The 23,926-nt window shown below is 38.9% G+C and overlaps 1 protein-coding gene across 4 annotated transcripts in view; it reads right to left on the bottom strand.

The window, feature by feature from the left end:
- SACM1L (SAC1 like phosphatidylinositide phosphatase) overlaps positions 1–23,926 on the bottom strand; it is a 55,759-nt gene that overhangs the window by 30,937 nt on the left and 896 nt on the right. For 3 of the 4 annotated variants that reach the window (XR_012431069.1, XM_074031913.1, XM_005546880.4), the window contains exons 2-6: positions 11,004–11,101; positions 8,929–9,003; positions 7,242–7,369; positions 4,237–4,386; positions 654–713 (exon numbers count right to left, since the gene is read on the bottom strand). Coding sequence is in view for 2 of the 4 variants with exons in the window: in XM_005546880.4 (XP_005546937.1) it covers positions 654–713; positions 4,237–4,386; positions 7,242–7,369; positions 8,929–9,003; positions 11,004–11,101 (511 nt within the window). In the remaining 2 variants the exon portion in view is untranslated. Of the gene's footprint in view, positions 1–653; positions 714–4,236; positions 4,387–7,241; positions 7,370–8,928; positions 9,004–11,003; positions 11,102–23,807; positions 23,848–23,926 lie in introns of all 4 variants that reach the window. The other variant, XM_065540490.1, reaches the window with a different exon arrangement.

Here is a 23,926-nt window from a genome sequence, read left to right as displayed (position 1 = left end):
AGATTTTGGAATACTAACAAAGCTACATGAAGTTACAGAATGTTTACCTCCTTTTCAGTCTTTGCCTACAACAACTTCACTCCTCCAGGGAAAAGATATCCCATGCTAATTGTTTGCAGCTCAAACTACTTTTCCAAAAAAAGCATAGCAAATGACAAGAAATAAAGTAATTAGACACATCTATTTACCTAGATTCAGTAATATATCATGTTTCCCTAGCTGGGCCTCCCTGTTTACACCTCATATGTGCAGACAAAGGACAGAAGAAGATGGTGCCTGCGCATGTCTCTCCTGGGTGACTGAAGGGAGTCTCATCCCCAAAGGAAGACAAAAACAAAGCTCTCCCCTTGGCCAGGGAACCTGGCTCTGGCCCCTCATTTCTTCATTATCCATGTACCAAGACCCACTGTATCTCTCTTAGACAAAGCAATGTATTTTTACTTAAGGCTTCTATAGAAGATCAGAGTAAAATAATTAGGCTTCTTCAACCTAGAATGATGTGCCAGGGTAGACCTGATCCAAGTTTGTAAGTTATAAAGTTAAATTAGAATTGTTTCTCAAAATTCTTGGTGATTAGGAAGTCACTTTATAACATGCATTGAATTAAAGCTTGGACTGCAACAATTAAGCATATTTTATTTAGTGTACATTACCTCTGGCTGTGCAGAAAGTTCTCTTAGAAGATGACCATTCCATACAAACCGCTGATCTGCCTGAGAGAAGTTTTAAAATTTAATAAAATATCTCCTGCCAAGCTTACTTTCTACAGAAAGAAAACGACACCAATCAATGTCTCTGTCTGATGGTAGAAGCAGGTTTCTTTGACAGGTCTCAAACAAAATACATCTCCCCCTCAAATCTGTACCTCCTGTGTACATTCCTGTCTCATTGTCTCAGGCCAGACAGAAACTTGGGAGGAGTCTTAGGGTATTTCTTTCCCTTACATTTAATTTTCAAATACTAAATCTTCTTCAAAATCCATCTTTTTTACATTTCTACTTCCACTATCCTTGACCAACATTTGACTCCAGCCTAACTACTAACACAGCTTCCCTTGCCTCCAGTTTAGGCATTAGTCCTCCCCACCCATTTTTCCACAATACTGCCAGCAGGAGTTCTCTAACAGGTCCTGTCTCCTATCTGCTCAAAATTCTTCAACGACTCTGTCATCTAAAGAACCAAATCTCTGCATGGCCTAATCAGTCCTAGGATCTGGCAGTCCCTAATTAACTCTCTGATCTCATCTCTGGCCACTCTGACTTTCATAAATACAGAAGAAGCTCCCTCAACAATCTATATTTAATGGACCCTACTTAGGGACAGGCGTGGTGGCTCATGCCTGTAATCCCAGCACTCTGAGAGGCCAAGGCAGGTGAATCACTTGAGACTTAGGAGTTCAAGACCGGCCTAGCCAACATGGTAAAACCCTTTCTCTACTAAAAATACAAAAATTAGTCAGATGTGTTGGCACATGTCTGTAGTCCCAGTTACTTGGGGAGGTTAAGGCACAAGAATCACTTGAACCTGGGAGGTGGAGGCTGCAATGAGCCAAAATTGTACCACTGCACTCCAGGCTAGGTGACACAGCAAGACTCTTGTCTCAAAAAAGAAAAAACAAACAAAATAATTGACTCTACTCAGTAGATTAATCAATTCTATTTATGAAGCATACCAAATGAACCACCCACACCCCCAACTCTAAAAGTCACAGGGAATGGCTTTTGCACTTGGCCACAACCAGCTGAATCACACTTCCTGAGATTCAAATGTGTGTTCCCGAGTGGTCTGTGCCGGTCATACTTATTATTTCATTACATAGTTTAACTAAATATTTTATAAACCAATAAAATAAGACTAAAAACAGACTGCTGTTTCTATAAAGTTAAATGATTTGGAATATAACTTGGTAAGAGGCAAGTTGCTAAAACAAAACTGCTGCTGAATTCAGAGTGGGAGTGGCAACTAAAAATATATAAAAGAACATAGTAAAAATGTACAGGATTCTGCACACAGATTTCTCTGTAAGTGTCAAGTCTTTAAAGTGGCCCAAATGAGAAAGCCTTACGGATGTAATTTACACAGGGAAGACAATTCAGAATAAAGGAACCAAAAACAAAGAAAATCCTACGGCTGTACATAAAAACATTGACCAATGTAAAACTTTGTGTTTTAAGTTAAAATATTTAGGGTATATATGTTCCATTGATCACTTTTATGATTCCCAAGTTAAAAAAACATTAACTTTTTTTTTTTAGACAGTCTCGCTGTTGCCTTGGCTGGAGTGCAGTGGTGTGATGACAGCTCACTGCGGCCTCTATCTCAAGCGATCCTCCCACCTCAGCCTCCTGAGTAGCAGGGATTACAGGTGTGTGCCGCCACACCTGTTTAATTTTTAAATTTTTTGTAGAGATGTGGTCTCCCTATGTTGCCCAGATTGGTCCTGAACTCCTGGACTCAAACTATCCTCCTGCCTCAGCTGTCTAAAGTGTTGGGATTACAGGCATGAACCACCACACTTGGCTGACTTTCTGATTAGCTGACAAAATATTCCCAACTCATCCAACAGATGAGATGGCTTTTGCTTCAGCTTAGCCTCTGCCACCACCTCTGCGTGGAACCCTCCCTGGCCCACTGTCACCTGACCAACAAATCTTCATCAAGTCTCAGCTCAAAAGTTATCTTTCTGTGTAAAGTTACTGTCCTCTGTAGATACCTTTCTTTATACAGTTGTCCCTGACAACCCCAGGCAAAGACCCTCATTCCTTCAGGATCCCACTTCACTTTGGTACATATCTCCATTATAGCAACCATTCTTTGACTACCACTTCCCTGGCGGTCTGTAGGCTCCCACAAGACAGGGTCCACAGCTTCATTCTGGGTCCCCAGGGGCTAGTATAGTGCCTGGTACATGGCTGATGTTGTAGAGATGTTTCACAAACAAACGGAGAATGTAGCAACTGCTTTTAAAAGCAAGTCTCTTTGTAGTTAAAAGCCAAGTTTCTTGAATGCTTAGCCTGCATCTAAACTTCCATCTAAGGCTACATACAATTTTACTAAATTAGAGTGTAAAATCTTACCCAAAAAAGCCAGTCAACTAAAATATTAATTTAGGTTGAACTATAAGAAATAACCATTTTTATTGATTAAAAATGGGCAGTTACTGACAACTTCACATTGTCCAACCTAATAGGTAACATAGAAGGACCTTTTAAATTCTGTCTTCTCATTAAACACATCTAAAGTGTGTCAAAAAAATTAAGGCAGCAATTATCCAGGTTCCTGAACAAAAGAAACTTTAAGTTGAGATCATCTGAAACCTAATTTTAAAGATACATTCACTGTATATTTAAAAAAAAAAAAAAAAAAAAAAAAGCAGATTGGGCAGGCACGGTGGCTCACCCCTGTAATCCCAGCACTTTGGGAGGATGAGGTGGGTGAATCACTTGCGGCCAGGAGTTCGAGACCAGCCTGGGCAACATGGCGAAACCCCATCTCTATTAAAAATCCTAAAAATTATCCAAGCGTGTTAGCACACGCCTGTAATTCCAGCTACTTATGAGGCTGAGACACAAGAATCACTTGAACCCAGGAGGCAGAGGTTGTAGTGAGCTAAGATTGCACCACTGCACTCCAGTCTAGGTGACAGAGTGAGACTCTGTCTCAAAGAAAAAAAAAAAAGCAAAATAAAAAAAAACTTTAAAAGGACATTTTCCAAATTCTTAGTGACTTTTGTTACATTTTTAGTTATAAAAATTATAAATAACCATCACTACAGAAGTATCAACTATTAGCATATGAATTTTATAAGCCTAATTACACTGCTAATGTAACTGCTGCACTACCGAACAGAGTTGAGAGTTAAGAAATTACAAATGAATGCAACGCTAGTTTGAAGATTTTACATGTGAGAGTTAGCACTTGGTAGCCTTGTAATAGTTATGCAAAATACAAATTCTGAAAGATTTTCCTCTAATAACTCACTTGTGTGTTTATACAAAGATTTCTGAATATCTACACCAGTGGTTCTCAATTCTGGCTGTATCCATACACAGATTCAAGGACTCTCACGCTGGGATTGTGATGTATATTTAAAATAGGGTATATTTTCAAAGCCTCATACATGTTTCTAACATATAGCCAGGACTGAGAAAAATCAATATAAATTTTTATGCATGAAACAGAGACACGTCTGTTTTTAAAATACTAAAAATAAAAATAACTGAAGATCAAGCTTACCCTTTCCAAAAGACTCATTTCTTGGAATTCTGGACTAGTGTTGGATAGCCGCTGCAAAGTATGGGTCAAATCATATGTTGTTGAAAAGTAAAATCCATCCACATTCAAGACATGGTTTAGCATCGCTAGGAAGGTTTTATTATCTTGTAACTGTAAACAAAGAAAAATCAGTACAGCTCATACTTGAAAAGGAATCTGTCAGCATGAGAAAAGAATACAAATTAAATCCTGTTAAGTCCAGTCTCATTAAAGACTACTGACACAAGGACTGAGCCAGTAAGGGGGATGCTCGCCATTTCCCTGGGACGTAGGACAGTTCCTGACATACAGAAGATACTCAGTAAACACTGTAGGGTACTATTAGAGAACTTGATTAGGTAGGACTTCTCCCCTTTGTATCCTTTACAAACTTTATTCTAAAGGGCAGAAGAGTGGTTTTAACAAAACATCACCTTTGGTTATGATCTACTGTGTGCCAGTTATTTTCCTAAGACTCTCTTTAATCTTCACAACAGCCCTGCTAAGTTAGCATAGCTATCTTCATTTGACAAATAAAACACATACATTTATGAGGGGCCCAATAATGCAAATAACAAGATACTAACATAATCCTCATTCTCAAGAAACGTTCCCTGGTTTGGGATGGATGAGAAGTAAAATGGAATTCTTTTTCTTTAAAACAAAGATTAAAAAGTCCAGTAAAAGCAATATTTATCTTTATTCTTGGAAAACCATTTTAACTAGCTTTCCCAATGAATACCAAGATTGACATTTGGTTTTATCCTTGTTTTAAAAAGCAACTGTTACTGTTTAGTAACGTTTAACCATTACTAAATGATTAACTTGTTAATCTACATGTTACTAATCTACATATACAAAATTTTTTATTTGTGCTCAGACATGTTTTCAAAATTAGCTACAGAGCTTGACAACAAAGAATAACAATCAAGAAGAAACTGTCTAAGTAAATATGACTGGTCTATTAAATAAATACCGCCATTTTTATTTTTTTAAAATATGCCTAGTAGAGAATGAATATATTGATATATCTTTCTCAATATATATATATAAAATAAAAAAATTCTAAAGTATAAAAAGCATATCTTGTAGTTTTACTTAGGCAGTGCTATAATTTTATTTTTTAAAATATTTATCCTAAGTTATATGTTTTAATACATTTTCTTCTAGAAACATTCTTATAAATTGTGTGTAAAAATATAACGTAAAATTTTTAAATAGCAAACACATAACTAAAATTACATTAAGAAAACAATCACTCTCAATAGGTATATATCTCTAAACAATGTTGACTTTAAAAAGTAAGAGTCAAAGAATCAGAACAGGGCAATGCCATTCATGAGCAAAAACAGATCCTGTTTAAACATGAATACAGGCAGTCTTTACTTTGTAAAGTGGGACTGTAAAAATTACCATGTGATTTTAATCTTAATAATCTTAAGCTATCTTAACAGTCAACTGTAAAAACTATGATTGTTTCATGACCGTTAAAAATTTTTTTTGTCAAAACATTAAAAACTCTATTGTAAGTTATATTTACTTATATAGTTATAAGTTGTAGACATTAACTTGTAAGTTATATATATAGCAAATTATTATAAGTATAAAGAAATGAATAAACTGTAAAATATTTATTTAGCACACTGTAAAACATTAGAAACACCGAGAATAAAAAATATTTTATTTCTTTGTACAAAAACTTATCAAGAGACTTGAACAGTGCTTGCCTTCTTCTTGTCATATAAATTAAGATACAGAATATCTCTTCTATCCCTGGTGAACTGCCACACATCTTCCTAAGTCTAAACCAACTTCTGAGATTTTATCCTTTGCACTTTCAACGTTGGGAAATATCTCCAAGGTTTCCTTTAATGGGAAGTCTGTTGCAGGCGTCACTTCCTCCGAGATACTGTCATCCTTTTCGTCACAGCCACTCCATCATTAACGTCGGTCAGTTCGCCTGCACTAGAACCTCTGGCTGCATACCTACAGTCCCTTGAATGGTGATAGTGTCAGTATGCCCACGGTCAGCTACTTCTTCTATGCTCCATTTATGTTCAATTTCAATTTCTCTTCCAGAGTTGTTGTTTTTTGTCTTTTGCACCTTCATCTTTGGTGGGTTAATTCTTCAGTTAATAAACTGTAGTAACTGAAATTTAAGCCATGTTGCTTGGGGATTGGTGTTAACTAAACCATGGTTACTGAAATCTGTGCATATAGGAATAGTGCAAAAGGAAAATTGCCTGAAAGAATATATACACATTTCATAAACACACATACACACTTACATTCACATGTGGTAAAAATAGAGAAAACCTCTCTGGGAAAGAAGAGAATGAGTTAAGAGGAGTAGAACTTCAAAGGTATTTGTAATTTATTTCTTTACAAAGAGGATATGAAGTTAAATCTGGTGTTGAGTACATGTGCATTTCTATTTTCCCTTTTCTCTCCATATGACATTTCACAATTTAAGAATTGAATCAGCCGGGCACGGTGCCTCACGCCTGTAATCCCAGTACTTTGGGAGGCCGAGGCAGGCGGATCACGAGGTCAGGCGATCAAGACCATCCTGGCTAACAAGGTGAAACCCCATCTCTACTAAAAACACAAAAATTAGTCGGGTGTGGTGGCGGGCGCCTGTAGTCCCAGCTACTCGGGAGGCTGAGGCAGGAGAATGGCGTGAACCCAGGAGGCAGAGCTTGCAGTGAGCCGAGATTGCGCCACCCTGCACTCCAGCCTAGGCTACAGAGCAAGACTCCGTCTCAAAAAAAAAAAAAAAGAATCTTAAAAAAACAAACAAACAAACAAGAGCAACAAATGATTTAAAAAATATTTATTATGCCTAGGTAGAAAAGTAGGTAGAGTGACCTTACTCTATAGGTTGTTAAAATAATTACAGCATCTATTCCACAACACCCTCACCCTCCTCTACCCAGCCCATGCTACTTCTTTGGGCTCTGCAATTAGTAACAATTTCCAGTTCTTACCTGAATATCAGTTAAGTGCAACATTGTCTTCTTATAAGAAAGGACATCAAAATCTGTTGCTTTCCAGATTACATGATTGAAAAATTCACCTACTTTTGTCTTTTTGGTAATGACTATAAGATAATTACCTGCAAAAAGCAAGCCAAACACACATAATTATAAAAACAGTAACTATAAAGGTAGAAATAGGAGTCCTTATTATTTAACTTTAAAGGCTAGTAGAATGAGACTATATTGTGCCACTCAGATAAAAGGCCCATTTTTAAAGCAACCTTACAATTTATGAATAGAAAGGCCAGCATATTATTTAGAACAATTCTTACTGAAAGGTCACGTTTTTCTCAAAAAAGATAAAAGCAAAAGCTTTTCATAAACAAAGGATTTGTCTTAGTAAACAGAAAGTAGAGACAGAAAATACTTCTTTTTCTCTCTTTCATCAACCCCAAGGGATACAGGCCTCTGCTAATCATTTCCTAGCAGGCAGCTCAAAGCATCAGGTCACAAGATCTGACACTAAAGGGCAATGTCCCTTCCACACCACTCCTATGTCCTTCATGTCACTCTAAATGGTAGAGAAATGTGCTGGGGCAGTATACCTAACTGGCTGCTGCAATATTACAAGGATGAGTGGTCAGGAATCAAGGAGTCATCACAACATCATGCACAATACACCAATCCTGACGTTGCCACCTCCTCACCCCACAAATATATAAAACACAGTAACCCTTTCCTACTGAATTAATTCTTCAGGTCTGTTCAACACTCTACCCACAAGTGCCCTCTCTGAAAGTTTTCCCATGTACATGTCTCTCCTGGAACTTGTCACACTGTACTGCAGTAGTTTACTACTTACACGCCTCTCTCACTAGACTGTGAACTGCAGGGCAAAATGGACTTTCATCCTTTATAACTCAGCATCTAGCATGGTGCCTGAAACAACAGGAACTTCAAACAAGCTCAATGAAATTAAATCTAAACAAAAATCACCCTCTTAACAATTTAGAACCAAGTAACATTTGCTAACATACACTATGTCCTATTAGTACAGGACTGAAGGTGTAGAATACCCTGGTCCACTGATGCATTAAAAATTTTATTTACAGGCTGGGCATGGTGGCTTACACCTGTAATCCCAGCACTTTGGGAGGTCGAGGCGGGTGGATCAACCTGAGGTCAGGAGTTCAAGACCAGCCTGACCAACATGCTGGAACACCGTCTCTACTAAAAATACAAAAAATCAGCTGGGTGTGGTGGCAGGCATCTGTAATCCCAACTACTAAAGAGGTTGAGGCAGGGGAATTGCTTGAACCCGGGAGATGGAGGTTGTAGCGAGCCGAGATTGTGCCACTGCACTCCAGCCTGGGCGACAAGAGTAAAACTCCATCTTAAAAAAAAAAAAAAAGTTTTTACATACCCCATTTGCAAAAACAATCTAGTTAAGGATTTCAACTCTAACTGAAACACAACGAAATACAAAACTTTTTTTAAATACCAGAACCTCATGCTGATAAATTTTAACATTTGGGGAGTATTTCTTTTAAAAATTAATGACAAATACTTAACCAAGAGATTTACTGCTTAAAGCATGATACAAAGTATTACTTCATCGTATACTCACTCTAATATTATCAGTTTAACTACCTTGTTTAATTACCTTCTGTGTCCATCTTAACTTATTTTCTCTTACCTGCCACCAGATGGATTGTGCCCAGTATACCAAATATCGGTCTTGTGACAGCTGAAGGAGGAACATCTTTCTTGACTTTAAAAGAAACGAAAGAAAGAAAAATCACATACAAAAAGCTCACCAACACAAACAGAAATTTAGTTTGATTTCAACAGTTACTTTGACTAAATCAATTTGCATGATTTGTTCTAAGAAAAGTAACATTTCTTAACTTAAATGCACTACTGATAGAGCTGTAAGTTATGTAAACTGGAGTGTAACAGCAATAAAACTGTGATAACTCCTAGAATGTATGTTAGGTTTTTTCATGGAAGAAAAAATAGTCCCATTAGAAATGCCACGGTCTTTCTTTTGTGAAAAGAAAGTCTTTTCAATGGTGAAAAGAAACTGGCTAAGAAACTGTCAGCAAGTCAGTCCCTCATCAGCACTGACTTTGCGTGGAAGTATTTTATCATGTGTCTTACAGATGACTGTTTGGAATCATCATCTTTACATTCAAACTATTCATGACCTTTAGCTTTTCAGTCTATTCAAATGGGTCTGCAGTCTCTACCTACAAATAAAATGTTACTGAAAGATCAAGAATAATGGAAAATACACCCACATTAAAGCTCTTGTAAGACACTAGGTTGTATCAACGCAGTATAAAGATTAGTATAATTTAAACTTTAGGAGAAGTGTACTAACACTGGTTAAAACCAATCAGTGATCTTGAGAGATACCAAGCCACCAAGCAACAGACAAATAGGAAATGTCAAATTATCAAACTAAAACAGAGCTCTAATTCCATTTGATCAAAGACAAACTTTATATAGTACCTACCAGAATTACCACATAATCAAAAAAACAGAAATTTTATAGCCATACTTTTCTTACATCCCATTATCTCACGTAATATATTTTCATATTTTGCTTCACCCACTCAAAGGCTATTTACTGAATGCCTACTCTATGGTTATTCAAATATTATACTTTAAGAAAAAAATAAATATAGAACTCTGGAGGTGAATTAGAATCTTTCAACAAACAAAATATGAAATTCCAAATATGTTATCACTTGGTACATTAATTTGCCACCAAAATTATTTTGTATTTATCTACTCAGAAGTCAGGGTGTTCCACAAAAGTGAAAAAAAGAGTTTGCTTTTCACATCCCAGAAAAGCAAAACCAAAGTATAACTGGATAGGTAGATAAAACTCAGAAACATAATTTGCCTAAGAACACCTACAAGTTTTAGTCAGTGATGGATATTTTATTTTTCATTTATTAAATTTCCTCATAGTCATGAAAGTTTTCAAAACAAAAACAAAAGCAGCTGTTAAAATTCCATACTCTTAAAGCTGAAACAACTTTTTCACTCTCAAATATCTTAAATCTTACAGCTAGAAAGAAGCTTAGCTATCTAAGCCAATCCTGTTAAAATACAGCTAAGAGAAAAAATAAATAAATATTATGTTTTTAAATCCTTACAGACAGTAAAATGCTACCTAAAATTTTCAAGATCATTTCTCCTTTTCACAAAAAAGGAGATAGCATAAAACTGATGCACAAAAATTACAGGCTGGGCCGGGCGCGGTGGCTCAAGCCTGTAATCCCAGCACTTTGGGAGGCCGAGGCGGGCGGATCACAAGGTCAGGAGATCGAGACCACAGTGAAACCCCGTCTCTACTAAAAATACAAAAAATTAGCCGGGCGCGGTGGCGGGCACCTGTAGTCCCAGCTACTCAGGAGGCTGAGGCAGGAGAATGGCGGGAACCCGGGAGGCGGAGCTTGCAGTGAGCCGAGATCGCGCCACTGCACTCCAGCCTGGGCAACAGCGTGAGACTCCGTCTCAAAAAAAAAAAAAAAAAAAAATTACAGGCTGGTGCAAAAGTAATTGCGGTTTTTACCATTACTTTTCATGTAAAGTAATGGGTATACCATTACATTCAAATGAGGTAGCAAGAATAAAAATTTTAGTAAGAATGCACTCAGAGATCCACACACTGACGCACCTCTGAGTGATGTTTTTTAACTATTGTAATTTATGTATGAAATCTTTCTCCCTAAACTTCTAAATCTGGCTGTAAAATACCTGCAAGGGTAACCTCTGTGGACACACGGTCAATGGTAAGTACGTCATCTGCTCCATCATCACAAGCTTCCACATAAAATTTTTCAGGTGTCATATGCCTAAGAAGAAATGTAAAACATAACTAAACCAAATGAAACGAAGACTTCTAAAAAACTTATTATAACAATTACAGAGTATAAATTTGACATCATTTTCCCAGCTTCTAAATGGATGAAGCTGTTAAGTTTGCTGTCCTTATGAGTTCACTGCAATTCTTCTCACTTGTATATTTGATGCTGACAAGGTTTTGATTTTCTATGAAACTATCAATTAAATGTATACAAAAAATATCATAATCAAATCTAGTTTATTATATTCAACAGGGTACAGAAGGCAATGTAGCATAATAGGAACAGAGCCTACAGAACCAGACTACCAGTAGTCTGACCTCAGGCAAGTTACTCATTCTCTCTGATCCTCTTATTCCCTTTCTGTAAAATAACGATAATACCAGATTCATCACGCAGTAATGTGTGAATTAAATGAGCTAATCTCTGGTAAGTACTTTGAACATTTGATGCGTAGTAAGCAAGAGGTATTAGCTAAAAATAATAAGAAATGCATTTTAAATAAAATATTTCCAGGAAATTTTAAAAAACAAATTAACATTCAGGTGGGGTTTTTTTTTAGAAACCCATATATATGTTCCTGAAAAAAACTTCTCATTCTGCAAAATAAAAAATAAAGGAGGTAGAAATACGGTTGAGAGAGACTACTTAAAATTTATGCAACTTTGTAATTAGAGTCTAACAAAAATAACAGTTGGTTTCTCAAGAAACAACTTAAATAGTTCAGGCAAGCAACTCAGCATGGTGAGGGATTGACTCAGGATATACAAAATATTAACAGAATAAAGTAAAGCTGCGTTTTAGTTTGCAGGCACTAAAACGATGCAGACTGAAGTAGAACTCCAAGCCACTGACTGAGACTGTTGTTTTAAGGTAGGCACAGGAGAAGATACAACTTTTCAGAAGCTGAGCAAGGCTAGGGAGGCAGGCTGAGTCCAAGAACTATTTCTTTTTCCAGAAACTAATCTTTATTGTTCACAAACCAGACTTAAAAGAATTTCTATCTGTTCTATCTGTGCAGCAGCCAACCTGAGGGTTTTTTCCTTTCCTTTTTAATTCTACTCCCACTTGCCTATGAAAAATCTCATTCAAACCCACACAACCATCATGGACATCATTTTCTATTTACCAATTGTGTATAAGCTATTTGGCATTATAGAAAAATGTCCTGTAGCAAAACAAACTCTTATTGACTGTTTTTTACTGTAAGTTCTCTGAAAATAATCAATCCTTAATTATCCAAATAAAACTTACAACCTTCTATGGTTCATCTGTAACTAACTAAATATTAGGTTAGTTTCCTTCATTGGGGGGATATGCTAAGTGAAGGAAAATCAGTACAATGAAGAAAGCAAATCTGCTTCAAATACAGCAATCTTCAATTTAACCTGAATACAACAGTTCATTCCTTTTATTACTGAATAGCATTCCATTGTATAGATACATCATAATTTGTTGATCCATTCATTTGTTGATGGCTATTTGGTAACTTTGGTTTTGGGTTACTATGAATAAAGAAAAGGTTCTAGGAACATTCTTGTATAAAAGTCTTAAGGCAGATGTTCATTTCTCTTAACTCCCTAGAAGTGGAACAGCTGGATCATATGGCACATATATGTTTAACTTGTGCAGGAAGGGAGAAAAGCGAGGGATTACAGGCATGAGGAAACGTCTCAGGGTGACGGATACGTTCACTATTGTAATACTGGCAATGGTTTCGTGGGTGTAAAAATGTCAAAATTTATCAAACTGTACACTTTCCTTTTCCATGTGTGTAGTTTATTGTATGTCAACTAAACTTCAATAAAGCTATAAAAAGAAAACAAAGTGAGAGGTCCTAAAACCAAAGAAATATAAAGAACTTCCAGACATCTAGTCTTAAGCCTTTTTTTAAAAATCCACTATTTCAGTCCATATCTACAGAAGATGTTTTATGGAAGCACAAGTTGCATTCCAAGTGTAAGTCATTAACATTTACCAAAAGGCTACCTCGTGCTAAGCATTATGCAAGCAAGCACTAGGGGCTATGCGGCAGGTGATGAATATATTCCAGGGAAAGCTGAGCCAGGAATTTTAGTGGTTTGTTTGGGGACTGACTGATGGTAGGCACAGAATTGGGATTCAAACTAGTTTTGTAAAAGTCTAAAGGCTGTAATTTTTTTTTCCACCATACTGTATTACTAGGATTTGAAGACATCAGCCTTTGGTATGCTGGCACAGATACACTGTTGTGTTCAAAATTGACCCTGGTTAGTAAAAAACAAAAACCTAAATGTTTTGAAAACCCTGGTTTAATAAATTTAAAGACTTTCCATTTAAAATAATTTTTTTTTTTTTTTTTTTTTTGAGACGGAGTCTCACGCTGTTGCCCAGGCTGGAGTGCAGTGGCGCGATCTCGGCTCACTGCAAGCTCCGCCTCCTGGGTTCACGCCATTCTCCTGCCTCAGCCTCCTGAGTAGCTGGGACTACAGGCGCCCGCCACCGCGCCCGGCTAATTTTTTGTATTTTTAGTAGAGACGGGGTTTCACTGTGGTCTCGATCTCCTGACCTTGTGATCCGCCCGCCTCGGCCTCCCAAAGTGCTGGGATTACAGGCTTGAGCCACCGCGCCCGGCCTAAAATAATTTTTTAAAAGTTTTGTCACCTCGAGACCCAAACACTAAGGTATCTAAAATTTCATTTGAGGAAAGGATTTCATTCCTTGCTGCCATTCTCAGCCTTCTCTTCATTAAAAAGAGATAGAGGCTGGGCGCAGTGGCTCACATCTGTAACCCCACCACTTTGGGAGGCCCAGGCAGGTGGATCATTTAAGGTCAGGAGTTCAAGACCAGCCTGGCCAACATGGTGAAACCTCATCTCTAGTAAAAATACAAAAATTAGCTGGCCGTGGTGGTGCATGCCTGTAGTCCCAGCTACTGGGGAGGCTGAGGCATGAGAATCGCTTAAGCCGAGGAGGCAGAGGTTGCAGTGAGCCGAGATCGCACCACTACACTCCAGCCTGGGCAACAGAGTGAGACTCTGCCTCAAAAAAGTAAAATACAATAAAAAGAGATAGAACTGATAAGTGAGGGTGGATGATAGAACTCACATAATATGCTCAGCACTAAGAGGGGACTCCATGAAATACAGGCATTATTAATATTTTACTAAATGGTTTCACACCACTGAGTTTTCATATTGTTTTTTTACACTTCCGTCGTCTTTAGTGTCTTGACAAAGCCATCACCACTGCTCCTATTTGGCTGCTTTACTTTTACATCTAGGACAAACTAACAAGTTTCAGAAAAGGTCTCAGGAAAGTGACAGTTTTGACCACAGAGTAAAGTCCATGGGCTTTATTACATACATTTTCTTCATAATACTCAGAAGTCTACGTCTTTTAAGTTCACAGCTGTATTGTGGGGGAAAGAGTTGCCATAATTTATTTCTCCAGATAAAGGGTGTGTTACCTCTTCAATAACTAATGCTATTTTTAACATAAAAAGATTATTATTCACCAAGCTCAGAAATAATATTCCTCCACTTTTTTATATTAGGCATAAAACACGAAGCTTGCATCTAAATAAACAGTCAACAGAGAAACGCATATTGCTTGCCCTCAATAGCTCACCCTTCCTACACTCTGACCACCTGTATTTACATAAATGCATTTAAACTCTCCTCACCTGTAAGACCTTTAAAATGAAAATTATTTGGACAAAAATCAATGAACTGAAAAGTCACACTTGTTTCCACATACAAGTTTGGAAGTATAACTTAATAGGCACATTTCAGTCAGCAATAAGGTATTTATTATAAAATCAGCTGTTTATAAGAGCACAAAAGTCAAACGCACACACAGAAAAAAACTATCTCCATTATAAGCAATTAAAAGTTTTTCTCGGCCGGGCATGGTGGCTCACGCCTGTAATCCCAGCGCTTTAGGAGGTGGAGGTGGGCAGATCATTTGAGGTGAGGGGTTTGAGACCAGCCTGGCTGACACGGTGAAACCCTGTCTCTACTAAAAATATAAAAATTAGTCAGGCGTGGTGGCGCACACCTGTAATCCCCACTAAGGCTAAGGCAGGAGAATTGCTTGAACCTGGGAGATAGAGGCGATAGTGAGCCAAGATCATGCCATCACACCCCAGCCTGGGCGACAGAGTGAGACTCCATCTCAAAAAAACGTCAAGCAAATAAAAAGCAGCAAGGCATTTTTTAATTCTAGGAAAAACAAAACATTTTTATAAAGAAATATAATTACGATATACCATGAGGCTTAATTTGAACAACAGCTACATAAACCACAGTCCAGCCTAATATGAGCATTTTTATAGATATGGAGTAAAATACCAGAAGTTGCTTAAAAAAAGTAGATGCCTCTGTTATTATAAGCTTTGTATACTACTTATTTTTAAACCATATACCTAAGATTGAAATAAAAATAAGTTTTAAAAAATGTATTATAGGCCAGGCACGGAGACTCACGCCTCTAATCCCAGCACTTTCAGAGGCCGAGGCGGGTGGATCACAAGGTCAGGAAATCGAGACCATCCTGGCCAACATGGTGAAACCTCGTCTCTACTAAAATACAAACAAAAGAATTAGCTGGGTGTGGTGGCGCACGCCTGTAGTTCCAGCTACTTGGGAGGTTGAGGCAGGGGAATCGCTTGCTTGAACCCAGGAGGTGGAGGCTGCAGTGAGCCAAGATCGCGCCACTGCACTCCAGCCTGGCGACACAGCAAGACTCCATGAGGTTAGGAGTTCAAGACCAGCCTGGCCAACATGGTGAAACCCCATCTCTACTAAAAATATAAAAATTAGCCAGGCATGGTGGCAGGCGCCTGTAATCCGTGCTACTCAGGAGGCTGAGGCAGGAGAATAGCTTGAACCCAGGAGGCGGAGGTTGCAGTGAGCCGAGATCGTGCCACTGCACTCCAGCCTGGGGGACAAGAGCAAGACTTCATCACCCCCACCAAAAAAGTATTATAACCAAGTATACAAATAAGAGTAATTATGGATCAAGGTAGAGATGTCTCGCTCAAAAGTCCTGAGGCTTTTGCTTGATCTTCTCTCTCTGGGAGATGCTGTTGGAATCTAAGTTGCTGATGCTGCCATCAGGCTATTCTGATAATGTCACTGAAAGTGGTTGTCACTGAAAGTGGTATCTCTAGGCTTAAGAATTGGAGCAATGATCGGCCAGGCGCGGTGGCTCAAGCCTGTAATCCCAGCACTTTGGGAGGCCGAGACGGGCGGATCACGAGGTCAGGAGTTCGAGACCATCCTGGCTAACATGGTGAAACCCCGTCTCTACTAAAAATACAAAAAACTAGCCGGGCGAGGTGGCGGGCGCCTGTAGTCCCAGCTACTCGGGAGGCGGAGGCAGGAGAATGGCGTAAACCCGGGAGGCGGAGCTTGCAGTGAGCTGAGATCCGGCCACTGCACTCCAGCCTGGGCGACAGAGTGAGACTCTGTCAAAAAAAAAAAAAAAAAAGAATTGGAGCAATGAAAACGTGAACAGTGACTGCCAGGGAATCAACATTTCTAGGGGTGGTAATTATAAGTAATGACTCACAATTCTGTTAATCGTAACAGCAGGTATCATCCTAACTCACAGGCACCTACATATACGCCCTTACTGTTCTCTTCCTCTTTCATTTCCCCCCACTTTTGTATTGATCTTAATACTGATCTGAAGCATAATTGTTTCATGTAATAAATTTTATTCTACATGTTTTATGCTTCCTAGGCTTCATTTCAAAAGTCAGTGAAATTAACTTTAACTCTCTAGCACTTACAGTCAAAAACAATTAAGTAAACATTCAGTGGTGTAATTTTTGCCAGTGTGTATTGTTTTATTGCTATTTTTGTCTTTAAATCTTCACCAAACAAGCTATCATATTACTTATTTTATGAAATGGATTTCAGAAAACAAGATTCGATCAAGATTATTTGGTCATTATTTATACTGCTAATAACAGATCTCTAAGCTTTAAAGTAATACTGTATACTAACAAGGGTTCTGGTCCTATATAAACTATCTGGTGAGGTCATTAGCCTCCAATTCACTATTAACTCTAACTGAACAAGAATCCTACCAAGTATCTGTCAAGACAAGGGATTCGATATCTACCCAGAGTTCTGGTTCCCATTAATAACACACATACTATAGAAGATATATCAAAATAGCATAATACTTGTATAATAATTGCTTCTATTTTGACTACATTCATTCAGTTGGTTATTTTGCTTTTAAGGATTACTGTCCAAGCATGGGATAAAAAAGAAAAAGTGGTTGGATACAGTGCTCATGCCTGTAATCCTAGCACTTTAGGAGGCTGAGGCAGGAGGACTGCTTGAGCCCAGGAGTTTGAGACCAGCCTGGGCAACATGGCAAAACCCTGTCTCTACAAATAATGCAAAAATTAGCTGGGTATAGTGGCATGCACCTGTGGCCTCAGCTACTCAGGAGGCCGAGGTGGGAGGATCACTTGAACCTGGGAGGCAGAGGCTGCTGAGAGCCAAGATCGCATCACTGCGCTCCAGCCCGCGCAACAGAGCAAGACATTGTCTAAACAAAAAAAAAAAAGAGGGGCCGGGCGCGGTGGCTCAAGCCTGTAATCCCAGCACTTTGGGAGGCTGAGACGGGCAGATCACGAGGTCAGGAGATCGAGACCATCCTGGCTAACACGGTGAAACCCCGTCTCTACGAAAAAAATACAAAAAACTAGCTGGGCGAGGTGGCAGGCGCCTGTAGTCCCAGCTACTCGGGAGGCTGAGGCAGGAGAATGGCGTAAACCCGGGAGGCGGAGCTTGCAGTGAGCTGAGATCCGGCCACTGCACTCCAGCCTGGGCGACAGTGCGAGACTCCGTCTCAATAAAAAAGAAAAGGAAGAAAGAAAAAGAAAAGAAAAGCAAAACAAAAGCAGGAAGATCTTGAGGTCAGGAGTTTGAGACCAACCTGGTCAACACAGCAAGATCTCATCTCTACAAAAAGTGTTGAAATTTAAAAAAAAAAAAAGAATGAATCAACACTTAGGTTGATTCCCCCTTTTTGACTGTTGTGAATAATGCTGCCATGAATGGGGGTATACAAATCTCTCTGAGACCTTACTTTTAATTATTTTGAGTATCCCAGAAGTGGAATTAGGACTAAAAGCTAAATTCAACAAAGGCAGTATGGGTATTACACTTCATACAAATGCATTTAATCTTATAGTCACACCTGGGATTCAACAGCTCTTAAGAGTGTTTTTAAAAAATTAGTCCTGTTAAATTTTAAGAAAAGCAGTATGTTTAATTATAATATTAATATCAAATATTTTTATTTTCTTTCAGTGTTGGCATTGTGATTTTCTAGTGTCTGAAAACAATTATCTCCCATGTAACATTCACATCTTATTTCAGACAACTGACCTCTTTAAAATCTTGTCAAATCAATGAGTAAAACTGGCCCACTTCAAAAATATTACTACTTACCAACCTCATACCCATTAAAATGGCTATTATCTAGAAGGAAAAATGAAAATCCAGGATAGAAAATAACAAGTATTGGCTAGGATGTGGAGAAACTGGAATCCTGGTGCTTTGTGGGTGGGAACATAAAACGGTGCAGTTACCGTGGGAAAACAGTATGGTGACCCACTAAAAATTAAAAATAGAATTCCCGTATGACCCAACAATTCCACTTCCGAGTCTATACTCAAGATAACTGAAAGTAGGTTTTCTTTTTTTTTTTTTTTTTTTTTGAGACGGAGTCTCGCTGTGTCGCCCAGGCTGGAGTGCAGTGGCCGGATCTCAGCTCACTGCAAGCTCCGCCTCCCGGGTTTTTACGCCATTCTCCTGCCTCAGCCTCCCGAGTAGCCGGGACTACAGGCGCCCGCCACCTCGCCCGGCTAGTTTTTCGTATTTTTTAGTAGAGACGGGGTTTCACCGTGTTAGCCAGGATGGTCTCGAACTCCTGACCTCGTGATCCGCCCGTCTTGGCCTCCCAAAGTGCCGGGATTACAGGCTTGAGCCACCGCGCCCGGCCAGAAAGTAGGTTTTTAAAAAGATATTTGTATACCCACATTCATACTGGCATTACTCATAATAGCCAAAAAGGTGGAAACCACCTATGTGTCTATCAACAAATGAACAAACGAAATGTGGTACATACATATAATGGAAAATTATTCAGCCTTAAAAAGGAAATTCTGGGCTGGGCACAGTGGCTCAGGTCTGGAATCCCAACACTCTGGGAGGCCAAGGTGGGCAGATCACGAGCTCAGGAGATGGAGACCATCCTGGCTAATGTGGTGAAACCCCGTCTCGACTAAAAATACAAAACATCAGCTGGGCGTGGTGGCATGCACCTGTAATCCCAGCTACTTGGGAGGCTGAGGCAGGAGAATCGCTTGAACCCAGGAGGCGGAGGTTGCAGTGAGCCCAGATCGCACTACTGTACTCCAGCCAGGGTGACAGAGCGAGACTCCGTCTCAAAAAAAAAAAAGGAAATTCTGTCACATGCTACAAAATGGATGAACCTTAAGGACATTATGCTAACTAAAATAAACGAGTCATAAAAAGACAAATACTGCCACTTCATGAGGCATCTAGAGAAGTCAAATTTATAGAGACAGAAAGTAGAATGGTGGTTGCCGGCGGCTGGGAGGATACAGAAATGGGGAGTTGTTTAATGGGCACAGAGTTTATTTTTGCAAGATGAAAAGAGTTCTGGTGATGGATGGTGATAGTGGTTGTACAACATGAATGTGCTTATTGCCCAGAATTGTATACTTAAAAATGGTTAAGAGGGTAAATTTTAAGTTTTATTTTACCACAATTTTTAAAAATAATGAAACCACTATTTTGTATAGGAACCACAGTGATATGTCATAAAACTGTAGCAAAAACATATTCCCTCAAAAATCTTATGTAAAGAATCTGGCCAGGTGCAGTGGCTCATGCCTGCAATCCCAACACTTTGGGAGGCCGAGGCGGGTGGATCACTTGAGGTCAGGAGATCAAGACCAGCCTGGCCAACATGGTGAAACCCGTCTCTACTAACAATACAAAAATTAGCCGGGCCTGGTGGTGCATGCCTGTAGTCCCAGCTACTCGGGAGGCTGAGGCACAAGAATCACTTGAACCTGGGAGGCGGAGGTTGCGGTGAGCCGAGATTGTGCCACTGCACTCCAGCCTGGGCAGCAGAGCGAGACTCCATCTCAAAAAAAAAAAAAAAAAAAAAGAATTAAATCAAGATCTTAATGATCAAATTTAATATATCTCTGGTTGAAAAGACAGAGGCACAACATTTTACTAGGTTTGGTGAGCAAAAAGAAAAGAACTTAGTAAAGAAGGATCCCCTGTGCATACTACACTCATAGGCGGAAGGTGCTCCTACCTCCCCCATTCATCCTCCCTTTGGGTACCTCCTCACTGAGCCCTCCCTGGTTGCCTCTCCTATAGCTCAAGTTCATCACAGATTCCCCAGGGGCACGACCCAATTCCAAACCTGCTGGTGTTTCTAGAAACTCATTCTAATATGCTATCTTCTTTTTCAAAACTCTGTGTTCCCATCTACATCCTATTCCCTGAATACCCTAAAACCCATTCTCTCAACCAGACTTCTTCACAGGACTAGGTCCAAATTCCACCTAATCTGAAGTTCTAATCCAAAGCACCATCTACCAGAGCCCCATATCTTCCAAAGAATTCTCTTCTACCAGCATGTTCTGGTCCTAACTCAGCTATGTATGCCATGCCCTAAAATATTTCAGAGTGCATAAAAACTACCAGGACAGCTAAACTTGCAGATTTCCACGGCTCATCCCCAGAGATTTTCACTCAGTAGGCCTAATGTGGGGCCCTGGAATATGCACTTCAAACAAGCATACCAAGTCATTTGATGTAGCCTAGCACTAACCTAGGCTGGCCAGGTTAGCCTAGGTAAGCCTGAACTAGCCTGAACTCCCAGCCAACTAATGCTTTGGATACAAACCCCATATGATCTGTGCTAAAACTCATGAGACTAACCGTGGCTGCCCTATACCCCTCCCTTCACCAGGAGAGTTCTGTGAATAATATAAATGTTCATTATATTGAACAGATTACATGTGTCTACATCACAAGGTAGCTTAGGTTACATCTGTTTTCAAGGTTGGATTATACCTGACTGATGACCTCACAGTTATGAGACTCTTTTAAAAAAGGCAATTTCCTGAGGAAACAGTATTCTTCAGAGGCATGTGCAGCCTGATGCAGTATCTAAAGGATTCCCTGCCTTACACCTAGTTTCAAATGACCTTTTAAAAGAAAAAAAAAGAAAAAACGCTTTAAATGTATCCAATAATTTTGCACCTCTAACTTTCCACTGAACCTTCAGAAAGTTATTAGTGAGCTTGAGGTCTGAGGAGCATAAGAAGTGCCCAAACCACATTTGATGTCATTTCCCTGCAAAGGAAATGTGATACCTATGCTTAAGTGCCAAGATATTTTAGCTTATATATAGGGATAGATAAGCTGCTTAAAAATTACATTTTCAGTCTAATTATTTTGCAATTTCAAATTTATCACTGTCTGACATTATCCATGCCTATACAAATGACTTAAAAAAGAAAAATGGAGCCTAACAGGATATTCAGAATTGCCTGGAAGTTTAAAAAGTATGAATTTTAAATTCTGAGCAAATCGATATTCTGTTTTCCACATTAAATATATGGAAATTCATATGGACATGTCAACTATATTTGGTTGTAAGTGACTCATTTCAATACCTGGCATGTCTGAGGACTAAGGCGAGAGCAATCTGATAAGAGAAAAAAAGGTAATATGGATAACGAAATGGAATGGAAAGATCACTGGACTCTGGACCAGCTGTATTCCAAGGTCAGCTCTACCATAGCTTGACTGTATGATCTGACTTTGTGGCCAAGGGCAATTATTAGACTGTTTTCAACAATGACAGGATACATATCAGCCTATGACCTCACAGAGACACTGTGAAGACAACACACATGAAATGACTTCTAAGCTATGTTTCTTCAAAAGGATACATTCCAAATTACCCTACACTGTGTTCTTTTTGAAGTGCTAGTACGTGGTCTATACTGGAAAGTTCCTTTCATTCACTCAGTTGATTCACTGAGGAGCTGCTCTGCACAAGGCTCTATGCTAGCTACTGAGGAGGACTACAGAAGAAAATGTTAAGGTGTAAACTGCTTGGAAAAACAAAATACAGCCATGTGCCATGTAACAATGCTTTGGTCAACAACAGACCCCATATATGATGGTGGTCCTATAAGCTTATAATACTGTATATTTACTGTACCTTTTCTTGTTTATGTATGTATATATACACAAATCTTTACCACTCTGTTGCAACTGCCTACAGTATTCAGGTGGGAGGCTCACTTGAGACTAGGAGTTAGAGGCTGCAGTGAGCTATGACCAAACCACTATACTCCAGCCTGGGCAACAGAATGAGACCCCATCTCTTCAAAAACAAAACGAAACAAAAGAAAAAAACAAGCATTTCAACATTTAAATAAATCCTGTAGCAATCCTTTTGTAATAAAATAATCAAACTATCTCTTTTGCATGGATATTTCTTAGAACATCTCTAGACACATTTTTTAAAATGGCTACTATCTCCTACCAATTCTTATACAGAAACCAATTTCACTTCTAAATGCACCCGAAAAAGAATACTCCTTAGGGCAGGAGCCACATTTAAAACCTTCAACAGCAGCCTCAGAGCAGGAAGGGCCAAAAGGAAGGAATAAAAATGGAAATTCTAACTCATAAACCCCTTGGTAAAGAAAAAGTTGCAAAAAAGTTGTACCTTCACATTTACAGAAACACTCAAAACTTTTTTTTCAGGGGGGAAAAAAGCTAGGACTGACAAATGAGAGAATGAGTTTCACATAACCCCAGTTTGACTTTATCACCCAAATAATTTAAGAGTTTCCACTTCTCACAAAAATCAATACAAAAACATCATTCTTACTACTTAAGGGACAAATTTCCTTTCTCTTTTATGTATACAGAGGATTTTCGTTTGTTTTAAGGTCTGAATTGGTTAAATTTAGTATTCTGGCAGCTGAAAAACAATCATCATAATTCTCAAGTTCTCCATCCTATTCAATCTTTGCCACGCTAAGCTGCATCAAGCCATGGCTCCGTATTGCTTAAACACATTTGAGACCTGGTGTAGGATCACATTAAACCCTTTAGTGCCTATCAGATAGACAATAACCTAATTAGCTAGCAGAGCACATGTGACAGTGGCCTGACCAGAAACACAGTGGAAGACACTTCCTTGAACTCTTTCACCAACGACAAGGTGAGCACTTTGCAAAGGGGAACTGGGAGAAAATATGGAAAGGTGGAGAGGAAAATGTGGAGGGAAGCGTGCAGCTAGGGTTTTCAAAGAACATTACAGTAAACAGAAATGGCACAGGGGGTGGACTGTAGAAAAAGCAATCATCTTTTCTGCAACACACACAGTGTGGAATAGATGACCCCTCTCTCTGAATTTTGCAACTCTAACTTTCCACTGAACCTTTCAGAAAGTTATTAGTGAGCTTGAGGTCTGAGGAGCATAAGAAGTGCCCAAACCACATTTTGAGGTCATTTCCCTGCAAAGGAAATGTGATACCTATGCCTAAGTGCCAAGATATTTTAGCTTATATATAGGGATAGATAAGCTGTTTAAAAATTACATTTGTTTCTCCTACCAGATATTCCCAGGCTGTGGCCACCAGATTTTCAAACAGCCTAGGGGTATAAACACGAAGTGAGTACAATTATTCACAGACAAGAAAAGTGTGGATGCTAAATGGGTAACACTAAGGGA

Source organism: Macaca fascicularis, chromosome 2 (genome assembly GCF_037993035.2).
Source record: "Macaca fascicularis isolate 582-1 chromosome 2, T2T-MFA8v1.1".
Classification (NCBI taxonomy): Eukaryota; Metazoa; Chordata; class Mammalia; order Primates; family Cercopithecidae; genus Macaca; species Macaca fascicularis.
Note: the sequence above shows the minus strand (reverse complement) of the source record. Positions and strands in the feature narration are given on the sequence as shown.